Below are 17271 nucleotides of genomic sequence, written 5' to 3'. Positions count from 1 at the left end.
CTTTTTTCTTTTTTATATATATTATTTTGTATAAGATTAAGGGATAGAGCATATTCCAATGGATGAAATGAGTGGAAGAATCCGGGCTAGATTTGCCTAGCGCAGCACAGCTGGGGCAGGCGAGAGGAGAGGGTTATGGAGGGGAGGTAGGGAGGGGAGTCAAGAACTTTAGAAATGGGTAAATTGTCAACAATGGATGGGAGTACAGGTGACATTAGCAGCACTGACTATTGTTAGACACTTGTGGTACTGACAGGTGATACAAGCAACCACTTCAAAATAACACGGAATCACAAAAGTGACGCCCCACTGTATGATCCATTGCACCCGAGCGTCACGAAAGTGATGCCCTGTGGTTAAGGGGTTAAGCAGCAATAACAACCCCTCAGGGTATGAGAGTTCCTCAGCCTCCATTCAGCCAGGATGGTAGTTAGAGGTTAAGATTTGATTTACTGAACATGGCTCCTGAAAGTGACTACGAACACAGTGAACGAAGATAGTAATGAATCATATTAGATCATTAATAATAGTAGCATTTATATCAGGAAGAAATAAATAAAGATTGATTAAATTGTAATGACTGGTGGGTTGCAATAATGGAATCACTGTTAAAAAAAAAAAAAAAAAAAAAAAAAAAATGTTTCTGAATTGAAATGGTCTGATCTGATCCTAGGGTAATTGAAGGTGCTGAACACGAATATGGCATCAGTAAAGACGTATCAGTTCCAGTTCTTGAAAACCAGTATATCGGTGTATCTTGCTCACAGGATGTGACTCATACATTTAATTGTTTGGTTCCATTGATTAAATTTGTATTTTTATTGCAGGTTACGTATATTGTTTCCTTTTCTATTCTTGCAGAAATTCTTAGTCACTTTGACAGTGGTGAAAGATGGAATGCCACAAAAGTGTAAATGATCCTGACTGTTTTTGTTACATTTGTGGAGCGTTCACCCCGGAAAGCGTGAAGAAACTTATCATGAAGGCTGTTCGAGTGAATTACAAAAGCTACTTCAAATGTTGGTTGGGCGACCAAGACAAGAAATGGGCGCCTCACATAGCTTGTAGGTCCTGTGTCAATCACCTGAGTGAATGGGTGCATGGAAAACGAAGTTCGGGTTTGCCATTCGCTGTATCAATGGTGTGGCGAGAGCCCAAAGACCACAGCAACGACTGCTGCTTCTGTCTCACGAATAACTGTCAAGACTCAAGCCACAGTACAGTACCCAATATTGCTTCTGCTGTCTGACCATTGCCGCACAGTGCAGAACTACTGGTTCCAAACCCACCTGCTGAACACGAGCTAAGCAGTGAATCTGATTCCAGTTATAGCCCCATGGATGATGACTGCCAGGACGACTCAGGAAACAGCGGGCCTAAACCATTCAACAAGGGAGCCCTTCATGATCTCATAAGGGACCTTGATTTGTCTAAAGATAAGGCAGAGCTCCTGAGATCGCGACTGAAACAATGTAACCTGCTGGAAGATGGAGTGTGCTTCACTACGGCGCGTCATCAGCATGGACAACTGTCTGTGTTTTTCAAAATGGCAAACAGCCTTTGCTATTGCGATGACACGGTGTCTGTCGTGCAACAACTCTGCAAGTCTGATCCATACAGGCTGGATGATTGGAGGCTGTTGATAGATTCAGGAAATGAAACTCTGAAAGCAATCCTCCTACACAACAGGAATTGGCTTCCATCCGTGCCAGTAGTACACACGAAGAAGATGACCAAGAACTATGAAACTATGAAGATTGTGCTTTCCACTATCGAGTACGAGAAGCATCAGTGGAAAATATGTGGGGACCTCAAAGTGATCGGTCTACTTTTGGCCTTCAGAGCAGTTACACAAAGCACCTGTGCTTTCTCTACTTGTGGAATAGTAGAGATAATGCTGAGCACTGTGTGAGAAAAGAATGGCTGGCAAGACCAAAAGCAGCACCCGGAAGGTTCATCTGTCTTCAAAAACCCCTGGTGGATCCAGAAAACATATTCTTGCCTCCACTGCATCTCAAGCTGGGCTTGGTGAAAAATTTCATAAAAGCCATGGATCAAACGGGTACTGGGTTTCAATACTCGTCTATGAAGCTCGGTGGCGTGGTATCCAAAGCCTAGTTGAAAGCAGGGGTCTTGAATGTTCCTCAGATCCGCATGCTGGTTAGTGATGGCGACTTCATCAAAGTATGAAACCTGTTGGAGAGGGACTCATGGGAATAATTCGCGAATGTCTTGGAGAACTGCCTTGGAAACCATTGTGCAGACAACTACGAAGAAATTGTGGCATGCATGTTACGGAGTTATCAAGCTCTGGGTTCACGGATGTCCTTGAAGATTCATTTCTTTCACTCCCACCTCGATTTCTTCCCAGATAACCTCGGAGACATCAGTGACGAGCACAGTGAAAGGTTTCACCAAAACATTGCTATATTGGAGAGCAGGTATCAAGGCTGATTCAGTCCCAACATGATGGGTCACTACTGCTGGATGCTACAACGTGAAGAGAGTCAGCTGAACAAGTGGAAAAGCAAAGTGCAGAAGTATTTTTAGAACTTTATCACTTGCTAATAAATGTGCATTGGATTTCTATATTTTTGTACCATAAATCATTACAATATTATCTGTATGTGCCAGTATATGTTACAAGGTTGAGACGAGTTATGCCACATTGAATATGTTTTCAGTCAGATATTCAAGAAACTTGGTCTGATAACATAAAATAAATATCAGATTTGAAATCAGTGCTATCAAATTAGTCAGGGACACATACTCATGTATGAGAACCATTTTGGCTGTTGACCAGTGTTATGATTCTTTTGCTGTTGAATGTAGTGGTGATTCCCTTGTTATGGGAGACTGATGGAATAAATTACAATCATTGTTCCTTTAAGGATATAGAGTCATGTCCAGTTACTTTTTTTATTACAACATGTGTTTGGAAGCATGAGGGTGGTAAAGGTGCAACACCATCAGTGCTGTAGCAGAATGGAAGTTCTGAATAACAGCAGCCCTGAGAGTAGGAATTACATAAGTTCTCCTTCCCTGTATTTCATTGTGTGACCAGAACCAACTGGTACTCAAAGGTATTATGGAGTCCTCTTCCAGCTGGACATGTATGCATTCCTATGGGTCATTCCCGGGTGAGTTACATGGTGCCAACAGTATCTCAGGAATATTGATTACTAATGTAGTAACTTTGTGTCCCTTGATTATTCTGTTAATTCCTGGTGCTTGATTTTTTTTCCCCTCCAAGCCTCATATTTTGTCAGTTTCTTTTTCTTGGGGACCTGAGATTGTACAGTTTCCGTACTTATTTTTTTTCCTGCCAGTTTTATGAAATGTTGACTGTGATGTTGGCCATGACCACTACCTCACACACTATTTGCTGTGTCCTACATAATTGTGGCACTTAATAAAGGCAGGAGAAATATAGAGTATCCACTGTGTATGTAAGTGTAATGTATGGATGTGGAAAGTTGCAGAAATAAACTGCCTTCCTCATCCTCAGGACAAGACTCCCAGCGGTCACGTCGTCCATCTCTGCTTAGCCTACGTTCCCTGGCCCGCTCGCTTAATCCCTACTTCAGCATCGATTATGACTATGACAGCTTTGAATATGACCCCTATCAACCACCAGGGAGTGCAGGACCACCTGGCAGCCTTCCCTACTCTGCATACTTGCCAGAGCCGGTGCCCAAACTATCCTTCACACAGAAACTGGCATTCCCAACATTGGTGCAGAATTCAATTGACCGACCCAAGCCACGTGATCCCTACATGGAGGCAGAGCACAACATGAACACATTTGCTAAGATCATTACTATTGTAGTTTTGTCATTGGTTACAGTTCTGGTTCTTGGGGTTCTATACAAATTACTTCACTAGCAGGCACTTCACTGTCCTATATTGCCGGTCTCCACAGTCTTGTGCCTCACTATGACCAAACATACCTCGGTCTCATCTACAGTACTTACAATTCATTGATTTTGTAATCAGTTTCCTTCTTCCTTACCATTCTTTCTCAACCCTCCATTCCCTGGCAGATTTTCCCTGATCTGTCATTCCATGTGTAGACTCCCTGCCTCATTTCTCCTTCATGCTCACTTCTAATGACTGTCAACCTATAAATTACAAGAAGAAATTTGATGCCATGAATTACTGATCTGTATATTGTACTGTACCAGTATATTTAAAGTGAAATTTTATCTCGTGTGTGTGTGTGTGTGTGTGTGTGTGTGTGTGTGTGTGTGTGTGTGTGTGTCTGTCTGTCTGTGTGTGTGTGTGTGTGTGTGTGTGTGTGTGTGTGTGTATTTACCTCGTTGTGATATACCGTACAGGTAATGAGCTACGCTTGAGGGGTCCCGTCTCTTTTTCTCAATAAGTCAAATTTTGCTTTGAACTAGTTTAAGTTTTTTGACTGGACGATCTCTTTGTCCAGGCTATTCTACAGGTCTGTGCATCTATATTTCTTTATTTCCTTTAAGCAACTTCGCTTTTTCAGTTCCATTCTGTGTCCTCATGTAACTTTTCCATCCCATGCAAACAGATCTTCTCTGTCAGTTTTTTCTACTCCCATCTGTCCCTGAACACTGCAATCATGTTGCCCCTGTCTCTCCTTTCTTCCAAGGAAGGCAGATCTAGCTTTTCCAGCCTTTCCCTGTACGACAAATCTGCCAGGCCAGAGGCCATCTTGGTTGCTCTTCTTTGTATTCTCTCGATCTTGTTTATATCTTTCTTTTTACGTGGGGACCACACTATGGCCATATATTCCAACCTGGGGTGGGTTATGACTGCAATAAATTTTTTCAACATCTTATCCATGTAATGAAATGACGCTTATGTTAGTCAAGTGATTGTACATCTTGTTAATGTGTTTTTCAGGTGACAGATTATCGTGGACCAGCACTCCCAAGTCCTCTTCTCTCGCTTTTGTGATTGGTTCATTATCCATCAGATAATTCAGTGTTGGTCTCTTGGTACTTTTACCCATTTCCAATATTTTGCATTTTTTTGCATTGAATTTCATTTCCTATACCTGGCTCCTGTCATGAACCTTATCCAAGTCCTCCTGTAGCATTTTACAGTCTTCGTCTTCTACTATCCTCAGGATCTTTGTGTCATCAGCAGACAGACTTGCATAACTGTTCATTGCATCTACCATATTGTTTACATAAGTCAGGAACATTACAGGCACTAATATTGAGCCCTGTGGGACTCCATTTGCTACTTCCCTCCATCCAGACATCCTGTCCTTTATATAATACAGTAGAACCCCGGAATTCGTACGCAATTCGTTCCTGGAGGTTGTATGAGTTGAGAATATTTGAAAACCAAATATTTTTTTTTTCCATAAGAAACAATGTATTTTGCATTAATCCGTTCTTTAGTATGGATTAAACGGTAGATTTCATCATACCATAATGAATGGCAAGATTGAACACACGAGTTTCACTTAAGACTTTGCGATGAGTTTTTTTTTCAGCTTAATTGTTGTTCTCATTGCCTTTCTTCTAGCTTCAGCTGACTCAGTAATCTTCATAGGGCCCATGATTATGTACAATTTTGTAACAGAAATACAATTTATCATAAAGTTTAATGGAGCCTGTATGACTTACACGTAGCTGGAGGAAGTCAAAGCGGAACTGGCGACCACATGGCACCCACGACACTGCGTCTCTTAGTGTGAATAGCGGATCACTTTATGAAAACTGGAGCGGTTTTTGGAAGAAAAAGCTGTACGAAAACCAAGTTATACGAGTAGAGAGGCGCACGAATTCTGAGGTTCAACCGTACTCGTCCTCATTTGTCTGTCTTTCAAGAAGTCTCTCATCCACTCAAGAGGTTCCCATTCAATCCTCCTGTGTGTTCCAATTTCCACATTAGTTGTTTATGGGGTCAAAGGATTTCTCCAGACATAAATACACACAATCCACCCAACTATCTCTCTCCTGCAGCACATCAATTGCTCTTGAGTAGAAGCTCAACAAGTCGGAAACAAACGACCTTTCACTTTTGAATCCAAATTGACTTTCTGGCAATATGTCCATCTCCTCCAGATATTTGATCCATCTGTCTTTCTCACAATTTTGCGGCCAAGCTGGTCAGGGACAATGGTCTATAATTCAAGGGTTCTTCCTTGTTCCTTCCCTTATAAATTGGTACTACATTGGCCCTCTTCCATTACCGAGGCACTTTCCCTTCTTCCAGAGAACACACACTTAAACCGCCATTTGTTCTCTACATTCCTGTAGTATCCAGTAAGAGATCTCATCTGGACCTGGGGCCTTTCTCACATCTTGAGTTTCCTGTAATTTCTATACTTCGTGCTATTCAACTTTTACATTTTTTAACACTACATGTCTAGTCACTCCCTCCTCCACAAAGTCACTTTCTCTTGTAGAGACCAATTGGAAGCATTTGTTCATTATTTCGTTTCGTTTCGTTTTTTTAAAGGCTCCAACATGCTTGCATGTGTTGGCCTTGGTCACCTAATCGCGGCTCTTCACGCTGCGTGATCCATTGCAGCCTCCCTGTTCAGTCCCTTAACCCTGAGGTCACACTTAATGACCTCGTCCCATGTCTTTCTCGGTCTACCCCTCATAACCCCACCCCCAATATTAACACTTCTCACCTTCCTCACCCAGTTATCATCCCCCATCCTCTCCACATGTCCAAACCATCTCAATCTACCTCTCCTCATCACAACACCAGTACACTCCAGTCCCATCCTACCTCTCAACTCTTCCATCGTAAACCCAGCCCCTCCAGGCCTTGGACGCAGGGACGCACTGCACATCCACCTAATCATTGTCATTTCTGAACGTCTGAGCTGACGAATATCTTCCTCCTTCACTGCCCAGGTCTCACTACCATACAGCATTACACTCCTAACATATGCTGCATACAAAGACCCCTTAGCACGTAGGGAGAGTCCTCTCAATGTCAGGAGAGGCAAGAGCTCCCTGAACTACTTCCAACCACTTCTCACCCTAGCCACAGAGCTAGCTCCAGCCCCACCTCCAGCACACAACATGTCTCCCAAATAACAAAACTCTTCCACACACTCAAGAGATTCACCAGCAAGGTCAATCCTTTCACGTCTGACAATCTCCACCTGCTCACCCCGACACGTCGTACACATAAAAGCAGCATTATCTCGCAGTCTACCTCTGATACCACTACATCTCTTATGCACTTATCACAAACACTGCACAAGATGGAATTACTTCTCACGTCCTTGTGACAAATTGCACATTGCCATTCTCCCCTGTCTTTGACAATACCGCCACCAACCTTAGATATCATCACTTTTGTTTTATCTGCATTTACTCTTAAACCCCTGTGCCCCATACCATCTCTCCACTTCCTAAACCTTTCCTCCGCCTCCCTTTCATTCTCTGCAATCAACACCAAATCATCAGCATACAACAACTCCCACAGGAGTCCGTTTCTAAAGTCACATGAAAGGGCTTCAAGTACCATGATAAACAACATGGGACTCAAGACTGACCCCTGATCTGTGTGTGAGCACCCACATACATAGCCATATCCACACTAACCAGCCACTCCTCCAAGCCAAGCTTTCTCATTGCCCACTTCACCACCTTTCTAGGGACTTTGTCAAAGGCCTTTTCCAAATCAACAAAAACAAAATAAAGATCCCTTCTCCTACCAATATATTTTTCCTGAAGCTGTCGAACAATGAATATAGCATCAGTGGTCCCCTACGTGGCATAAACCCAAACTGCATCTCATCAGTATTCATTCTTTCTATAACCATACCTTCTAAAACTCTCTCCATTACCTTCATTATCTGATCTAAAAGCTTTATACAGTACCTCTATAATTTCCTCTTTCCAGGGCATCAGCCTTCCCTTTATACACATTTACAATTATTTAAACTTACATAACTGCATCTTTATAGACATTTCCTTCTACTTTCAGCTTATTGATTCCTTCCTTTTGTTTCAGTTTGTCATTAACAAACCTGTAGAACAATTTAGGTTCATTCTTACATTTGTCAATTATACCTTTTTCCAAGTTTCTCTCTCCCTTTCTACGTATTCTTGCATTTTCATTTCTAGTTCTTTTATATTCTTTCTTTCCTCTGTCATTACCTCTCATTCTCCATTTGTTCCATGCTTTATCCCATTCTTGTTTTGCTATCATACATCTTTTGTTGAATCAGTCATTTCTCCAGTTCTCTTTCCCACTAACTTTTGGCCCTGTATTATAGAAGTCTAGAAAGATATCCCATTTCTTCTTCATCTCTCGTTTCCCTGAATTCTCGCCAATCTGCTTCTTTGAAAAATTTTCTCAATCCTGTAAAGTTTGCTTTCCCAAAGTTGTATCTTCCATGCCTATATAGCTCATCTTGTCTCCCCATTTCATTCTGTCGTTTGGAACTCTGTCACTACATGATTATCTTTTCGTATAGGACATTGTGTGTGTGTGTGTGTGTGCACCTGTAGGTAGGTTAGGCATTATGCATCATTCTTCATTCAGTCTTGCTGCCTACTTATAATCCCTGTTTTGTTTCATATCAACCAGACATATCACACAGGTGTCCCCTTACAGCACCTTCCAGGAACATTGCATGCCCTTGCCTTTTGCAGAATAGTTTCACTTTGCCTTAACCCATAGTGGCCTATCTTACCCCAAAATTAATAGATCTTTGTCAGTGATCATCTTACCTTATTAATCACCCTTTTAATCATAGCCTTATCTATACTTGGTATGTAATATTTCTGTAACATAACTGTATTATCATCATCATAGCTCTGTTTCCTTCAAATATATTAACTGATTAAGATCCAGAAAAAGGAAAAAGGAAACAAAAATGCCAGAAAATTATCACCAAAGTGCTGAATGAATTGGGCCATAGTTATTCATTCATTTTTCAAGTTTTCAGTATTCTTGTCTCCCATGTACTGGCCCGCACTTTCCACCCTGTTTGCTTCATTTGATAATATCGCCTCCACAACACTTACACAATAAGGTGGTGCATTACCATCGGAATTAACACACCTGTTAAACGTGTTCAGTATGTTGACTTTTTTTTTTCCCCCAGGCAGTTGTACTCACCTTAGGAAAGAATTTTTGAAGTAGTGGAGTTAGATAGCCTTATAGCCTATTGGCTTGACCTTTGCACCTGAGATGTATGGGGCAGGTAGGGTGTGTTTAATTTGTGGCTGCTGATTGGCTGCCGATGATGTCATTGAAGTAAATGCAGGCATGTATTGTAGTGCAGCATGCGGATGTAGTTGTACACCGTGGGTGAATGTTATAGTGCAGCATGCAGATGTGGGTGTACACTGCGGGTGGATGCAGTGAAACATGCAGAAGTGGATGTACACTGTGGGATGGATGAATTATTTCAAACGTCACTCATCGTTGTATAAAATTTTATGATCAACTTTAATTTTCTCTGATAACAGTAAACTTTTTAAGCTAATTTTGTCCTATTTAGCTTCAGAAATTATTCCATATTTAAACTGGCCGCTTGTATTGCAGGCAGTTTACAAATATAAATATATATGTGTTAAAATGAGAAGAACTGTGACTCTACACTGAGTGACAAGCCAAATGGTTTCCTGTACAGCAGGAAACCATTTACTATGCTGGGTGGTAACCATATAACCAAATTATGGTGGGTGGTGGTTTAGTGGGTAATTAAGGCACTCCAGTTGAATTGAACCTGTGTCAGTTTATATCTGAGGGGTGGTTGGGGTTTATTGCTCACATAATGCCACTTAGGGATGAGTGAGGCTGGTTACTCTCATCTTAAATGTCAGGACCAACTTGCCTAGCCCCGGGCTTCTATGCTCCTCATAGGATTGGATGATGGATAGATGGACTGTAGATTTACATCATCGTTGGTCAATCAGCAGCCGCGAATCAGCACACCTTACTTCCCCCATACATTTCAGATGCACATGTCAATCAGGGTATAGTACAGTAATCCATTCACAATTAGATTTCTTCCAGAATTAAATGACTCTTTGGTAATTGCATGATTACAGTGAGAACTATGTCATTGGATTGAATGGTAATTACTTACTTAGTTGCCATCCGTATTTCGCATTGTACTGCACCAGGGTATTGCTCTTCCATCGTTTCTTCAAATATAAAATCTTTCACATACTCTTATTACTGAGGAACAATTCTGTTTATTACAAGTATCTCCTCCTTTTTTCTTTTTAACATATGGCATTGGAGTTTGAAAATAAATCTCATACTTCTGTTCCTCAAGCTGTAACTGCTGCTGTGCTGATTCTTTGTCAGGTACTTTACCTCCCTTGTGTCATTGTTTTATTGTCAATGTAAATTGTACCTTATATGAAGCTTGCAGCTAGACCCATGCAGACTTTCATTGTGCCTCATATGAGGTCTGCAGCTCGGCAAGGATTAAGCTTCCTCTTGTGTTGTATTGCAGAATTTACCAAAAAAGTCATTTTGCTATGATTCTGCATTGTGTACCTGTTTCTAAAAATGATAAAATGGTAACAGTGAGTCACATATTACTGCGATAGGATTTCCTGTTGTTAATCAGTATACTAATAGCTCTACTTCTCTCACCAGTGTCTAGATTGCATTATTATGAGAATATCTCGTCCCCTTCACTTTTTACCATTGCCATAGTGTATATTTGAATCACCGTCATCACTATTTTTGTGGCTTGTTATTTTTGTTCAGTGAGAATCTAGGTTACCAAGCAAACTTATTTGCTACCAGAGCCATATCGTTCATTCCAGGGAGCTTTTCATTTTCCACAGACACTTCTTTCCTGATGATATGAAAATGCCTTTATGAAAATCTACTCAAGGGTATTGTTGTTGCTGGTGGTGTCTTGTTTGCATTTCTTTTACTGTAAATATATTCTTGTATCGAATATGAAATAATTTGCTAGAATAGTGACATAAATCAGAGTTTATTATAATTTGATAATAGTCTTTACTTAATTAGTAATGTAGATATAAGACTGTAAATATGTGAGATGACACCTTCATGTATACTACACTGTGTTGTTATTTGTGTAAGTAAAGTTTATTGTAAAGGTTTAATATGGAGATTATATAACTTCAAGTGAGTACAATCTAAGTCATTGTAGATAAAGAGTAGCATTGTTAGTTTCACCCATACATCTCAGATATTGTGAAATGTTTTCATATTTTCATTGTATCATTATTAGACCAAGAAGATGGTAAAAAGTTAATTGTTTTGCAGTATAGTAAAAAATGCTGACTGCATGATGAACCTGATGTGTTCCTTATATCAAGCGAAAGACAGTTTTCCACTGATGCATTTGTTGTATTATCTTTTGAGAGGAAGTGGTCATTGTGTTGGAAATTCTTAATTCTTGCTCTGAATGAAAATCAGATCCAGGTTTAATATCAAAGCAAAGTTATTTGTTTCAAAACTCATGGTTCTGTAGTAATCACAAAAGTATCAGGAAGGTAGCTTAAATTTCTTCTTCTCACAGTAATTTTAATATTCTGCAGCACTTTACAAGCAAGCAGCAGTACCAGGGAAAAAAATATGGTGTTACTGAAGGCAGGGTGCAAAAATAGTTATTGAAGTCAGGGTGCAAAAATAGACATCAAAAGTTTTAATTCAGCAAACTTAATATTCATCTGTCTATCTATCTATCTATCTATAGCCCGACGCCCTAATCCTTCAAAGGGTGGCCACAGACAAAATGCCTCCAAGTCAATCTGTCACCCACCATTTGACAGCCCTCCCCCCCAACTCTCTCCCCCCTCCCACATATACCTCTCAACTCCATCTCTCCACCTCATCCTCGGTCTCCCCTTCTCTCTCCCTCTCTCCACTTCACCTACATACACCCTCTTAGTCAGTCTTTCATTCCCCATTCTCTCTAAGTATCCAAACCACCTCAGTGTATTTCTCCTAATTTTCTCAATCACATCCACATCCACCCCACAATGTTCTTTCACTTCATCCTTCAACCTGTCCCTCCATATCACTCCATGTGCTCCTCTCATGTAACTACTTTCCACTGCTCTCACTCTTGACTTGTTCCTCTCTAGCAGGGTCCACGCTTCTCTTCCATGCGTCAGGGTAGGGATCACAATACTATCGTGCGGTGACTTCTTAACTTCCATACTCACCTCCCTGTTTCTCATCACAGTTTCGTAACTGTTTATAAATGAGTGCAATGAGCAGTTCTTCATGTGAATGCTCAGTACAGTCCCCCAGTCCAAAATAAATAGGTTCAAGAATTCTGAATTTGGGAGACACCTGAAATTCTCTGTCATTAACATTAGTCACACAAATAGACATCCAACTGCCTGGCATTCCCTTCAGTAATCAGTGTATGTGTGGTATAATTTATTATTTCACAATCATGATTTTGATGGTTCAGGTATGAAAATAAAAAATTGAACACTAACTATTTTTTGTCCAAAAGGACAGTCATATATCAAAAGATGATTTCAGTCTTATGGTTCAAGTGAGTTCAGCTTGAGCAAGCTTGGGTGACTTTAGACTGCTGGAGGACTTTGTCAGTATAATGGCAACCCCTGAAACTAAACTATGGTACTATGTATAATATATATATATATATATATATATATATATATATATATATTTATTTATAGCAACTGACTCTCAAAATATTTTTGGGAAGACTATTGTTTTTTGAAATCTGGAATTCAGATTTTGGAACTGCATTGTACTGAAAACATCATGATGTCAAGAGATGTCATTGTCGGTATCATATGCTTTCATGTAAAAGAAAGAGTAATTTGTTGCAATTGCTGCTGGTTGAGAAAATGTGTTTCTTTGTCTGCATGTCATATTTGGTCTGAGTCAGTCAGCAGCAGGTGCTCATACTGTGATACTGGTTATTGGCTGAGGCTGGCTTGATTGCGTTCACTGCCAGTAACATTCTTCCCACAAATACCTCTGTTTTTGTACATGAAAGCATGCAGCACTGAGGTACAGCATGGAGGACAGGAATTAAGCATTTATATGATTTTTCCCTGGTACATTTGTGTGTGACATTTTGCAGCTTTTTCAAGGCCAATAATGTATAGAATTTGAACACAGATGAATGATAAACAGAAGCCCCTAACAGTGGAGAAATGGCTTAAGAATTGGCACTCATATAAAATCGATGTGAAATATTGATATGCTTTTTTAAGTTTGTCATTGATGCAAGTCATATTTTTGCTAGCTTTCTCATATTGTATTAGTATGATACTTACATAACTTTTTTGCATTATCTTCATGCCTTTTCTTTATGGGTACTTTTCATTGACCCTATAATTTTAATCTTGCATATTAAGTACCTTGGAACCATAGGAATGTAATTGATCACTTTGTAAAATACATGTACAGCATAGATGAAAATGAGTTCTTAAAGAATATTCATGAACCAGTAGGGTGTGCTGTTGGCTGGATGCATTATGTATAATACAGTTTGGATATTCTCAAGAGTAGAATAAAGAGGCACACTCTTACAGTAGTGAGGCTAACTAGAATATATATATATATATATATATATATATATATATATATATATATATATATATATATATATATATATATATATATATATATATAAAGTATATAGATATATATATATATATATATATATATATATATATATATATATATATATATATATATATATATATATATATATATATATATATATATAAAGTATATATATATATATATATATATATGGAGCCTCTGTGGTACAATGGTAAAGTGTGCTTTTTCGTACATGGAAGAACGAGAGTTCGTGCTCCGCCAGGGTAATAAACTTTGGGAGCGTTCTTCCGGCCATGTACTGATTTGGCAGACACAAGGGGTGCTGTGGTTGAACCAGTATCGCATACTATAAAGTATGCTTGCACCCAGTCGGCTTGCGCAGGCTGATTACACTTGGTTTACAGACTACACACACATCTAAAGTCACTCCAACACTACACTTACAAGCACTTCTCACCCTACATACACTCTCTACCAGACAGCTAAGCCACTTGGTAGAGATACATTGGCTGTATCGTCCCCACTTCGGTCGGGATAGGCCAGACCTGCAGTGGACACTGAAATGGCTGATGAGATGATGTATATATATATATATATATATTATATTATATTATACAGGTATATATATATATATTTTCCCTACTGTGCTCGCAAGGTGCAGTTCCATACCTTCAAGTCTAGCAAGATGGCTTACTAATATACCATTTATATCCAGTTCATCCTTCTGTTTATTATTTGTAGGATGCCAAAGTTTAGTGTTCATGGGACTGAAATTTGGAATTAGGAGGGTGGATGTATCATGTGGTAACAAAATAAGTGTACTGTATATCCAGATTTTGGCACCTGGTGGTTTAGTGGGTAATTATTGCGCTCCAGTCAGATTGAGCCGGTGAAGGTTTGTATCCAAGGGGTGGTTGGGGTTGATTGCTCATGTAATGCCACTCAGGGATGAGTGAGGCTGATCACTCTCATCTTACATGTCGAGACCAACTGCCTAGCCCTGGGCTCCTACGCTTCTCATGGGGGAATGTAGGATTGGATGATGGATGGATGGATTAGAATGTGTGATGGAGTGTGAGGAGTTTACTGTGAAAGTAGATGTACATACAATAGGGCACTGTTTTTCACTCCTTCTGTTTCTGGTATGGTGCTTTAATAAAAAACTATGGTTGTGAAAGGAGTTTTTATGTTCAGATTATGTGATACTGTTTGTGGATTATAATTATGGAGGGGGCTATGGAAGAATTTAAGAAGCTGAAGGGAGGGTTTTGCAGTCTTGGATGTGTGATTGAATATGGGGAAGACAGTGGTCATGGTTATAGGGGCGGACTGAAACACTCTGATGGAGAGGGATCTGCGGCTTTGTGCTGTATGCAGGAAATAGACTAGTTGCAGTTCCATCATGTGTGGTATTTATGGATGGTGGGTGCATATAAGATGGAGCATGAGAAAGGTAAACTGCATTATTGTAACTATTTATGTGTTTGCCATCAAGGGAGTTCATGTGGTCCTGATGAGACTGGAGAAAGTTTTCATAGGAGATGTGACTGTTGGTTGTAACACTCAGTTATGGGATGATGGTGTAGAAGTTATGTCAAATGTAAAAGAATTAGTTATAAGAAATATGACATGAATGGAAGTTTACATGCATCATGTGTGAGATGGACAGTTTATGATGAAGATATCAGATTTGAGCTTACTGTTGCTAGACATTTTGGGGCCCGGGGGCTTTGCTGCTTGAGGGGCCCTCTAAAATCTGGTAGGTTTGATGCAGAATTTACAGAACCTTCTTTGTATTATTATTATTGCCTTTATATCCATAATGCAGATAACTGAACAGTAATTAAAACATTGTAAATAACACAATAACTAAAATAAGTAATGAAAGCATGAGATTTTATCTCATTATAAATGAACAAACTGTAGCAAGCAGGTAAAACATAAATTTCTTTATGCCTTTCAAAACCATGTTAGCTTCTAAGAGTATTCTGGAAACTTCCCAAAATTTTCACTAGCATCCATTAGGCTACATTGTCCCGAGCATAACATCATTTGTTATATAAATATGTAAAATTATCACTTAGTCAAGTATATATAGAAGATTCATAGTAACATCCCCAGAAAGGAAAGAAAATTCATAAATAAATAAATAAATATTGTGGTAGGTGGGGTCGCTCACCATCCACTCACTCGTTGTAATGCTGCTTTGGGTGTCTGTCCTTTCCTTTCTTCCTTTCTTCCTCTTCTGTCTTTCTTTCCTTCATTCTTTCCTTGGCTTTCTGCCTACGGGTGACTTTACACTCCCTCTTCTGTCTTTCTTTCTTTCATTCTTTCCTCTTCCTTCTGCCTGTGGGTGACTCTACACTGAGTGACAAGCCAAATGGTTTCCTGAACACCAGAAAACCATGTACTGTACTACGTTGGGTGGTGACCATATAACCAAATTTTGGCACCTGGTGGTTTAGTGGGTAATTATTGCGCTCCAATCGGATTGAGCTGGTGAAGGTTTACTGTATATCCAAGGGGTGGTTGGGTTTCATTGCTCATGCAATGCCACTCAGGGATGAGTGAGGCTGGTCACTCTCATCTTAAATGTCGGGACCAACTGCCTAGCCCCAGGCTCCTACACTTCTCATGGGGCAATGTAGGATTGGATGATAGATATATATATATATATATATTTATATATACAGTAAACCCTCAAAGACCTGGACTAATTGGGGCTATAACCCTGTCCGGATCTCGAAAAATCCGGATCTTCCAGAAATTATATAAATTTGCTTATATGAAAGAAAACTTATGGTGGTTTAGGTATAACTTAATGTGAAATAAAAACAAAGGTATTTTTTATATTCACCTTGCCAAAGTGTCACTTTCTGTTGTTCATCCTCGGGTTCTAGTGGGGGTGCCTCTGACTTCTTAATCAGAGTCCACTCATAATGATCTTACGCTTCACTTGGGAACTGGGACCTACACTTCCACTTCCACTTCCACCTGCCTTGGCAGCAAAACCACGAAGCTTGGCTTTGCTTCTCTTTATATCGCTGATTGTTTGTTTTGCAACACCATATTCCTCACTTAACCGAGACACTGGTACACCTTTTTCTAATTTTTCTAGTAATTCAAGTTTTTCACCTATGGTTAGCACCGTATGTTTGCGCTTTGGAGCCATGGTGGAAGAGTAAAGAAAGAAAACTGTGCTTTCACTCAGTCAATGTGTTCCTGCAACTCATACTTGGTCAACTGCCTCTGTTCATTGTCCCCTCAAGGCCAAGTCCCCCCCCCCCCCCCCCCTTCACATGTGCGCACCTCACAAAAGGATACTGGAGAACCGATAAAATTTAAATTAAATTTAATACAGTATAAATTTAATAGGATAGTATAATAATGTGTACAAATATTTTTTTTTCGTAAATTTTAATTAATAAATTGTGTATCTTGTAGCCTATGTTTTAAATTGAAAATATGCCAAGAAATGGTCCGGATCTTCGCAAAATCCGGATCTTTGAAGTCTGGATCTTTGAGGGTTTACTGTATATATATATATATATATATATATATATATGTATGTATGTATGTAATATTACTCAGAGAAACAGAACTTCATGTACAGAATCAAAATGATGTACAGAGTGTTGTAGTTTGATGATGAATGGCCAGGGTTAGATGGTATGGACATGAAATTATTTGGATGTAAGGTTGTACCAACCTGGACAGTATTCATAAAAGATTCTAACCAATATACAAGGT

General features: G+C 39.5%; 1 protein-coding gene across 1 annotated transcript in view; it reads left to right on the top strand.

Moving 5' to 3' along the window:
- Positions 1 to 3885, top strand: part of LOC145393394 (uncharacterized) — a 288197-nt gene extending 284312 nt beyond the window's left edge. Inside the window, exon 13 of the mRNA XM_080267489.1 lies at positions 3509 to 3885. Within this exon, the coding sequence (XP_080123615.1) occupies positions 3509 to 3885 (377 nt within the window). The remainder of the gene's footprint in view (positions 1 to 3508) is intronic.
- Positions 3886 to 17271: the final 13386 nt, after the last annotated feature.

This window comes from Coenobita brevimanus, chromosome 24, assembly GCF_032717465.1.
Source record: "Coenobita brevimanus isolate Jiangsu-jjx chromosome 24, ASM3271746v2, whole genome shotgun sequence".
Taxonomy (NCBI): Eukaryota; Metazoa; Arthropoda; class Malacostraca; order Decapoda; family Coenobitidae; genus Coenobita; species Coenobita brevimanus.
Note: the sequence above shows the minus strand (reverse complement) of the source record. Positions and strands in the feature narration are given on the sequence as shown.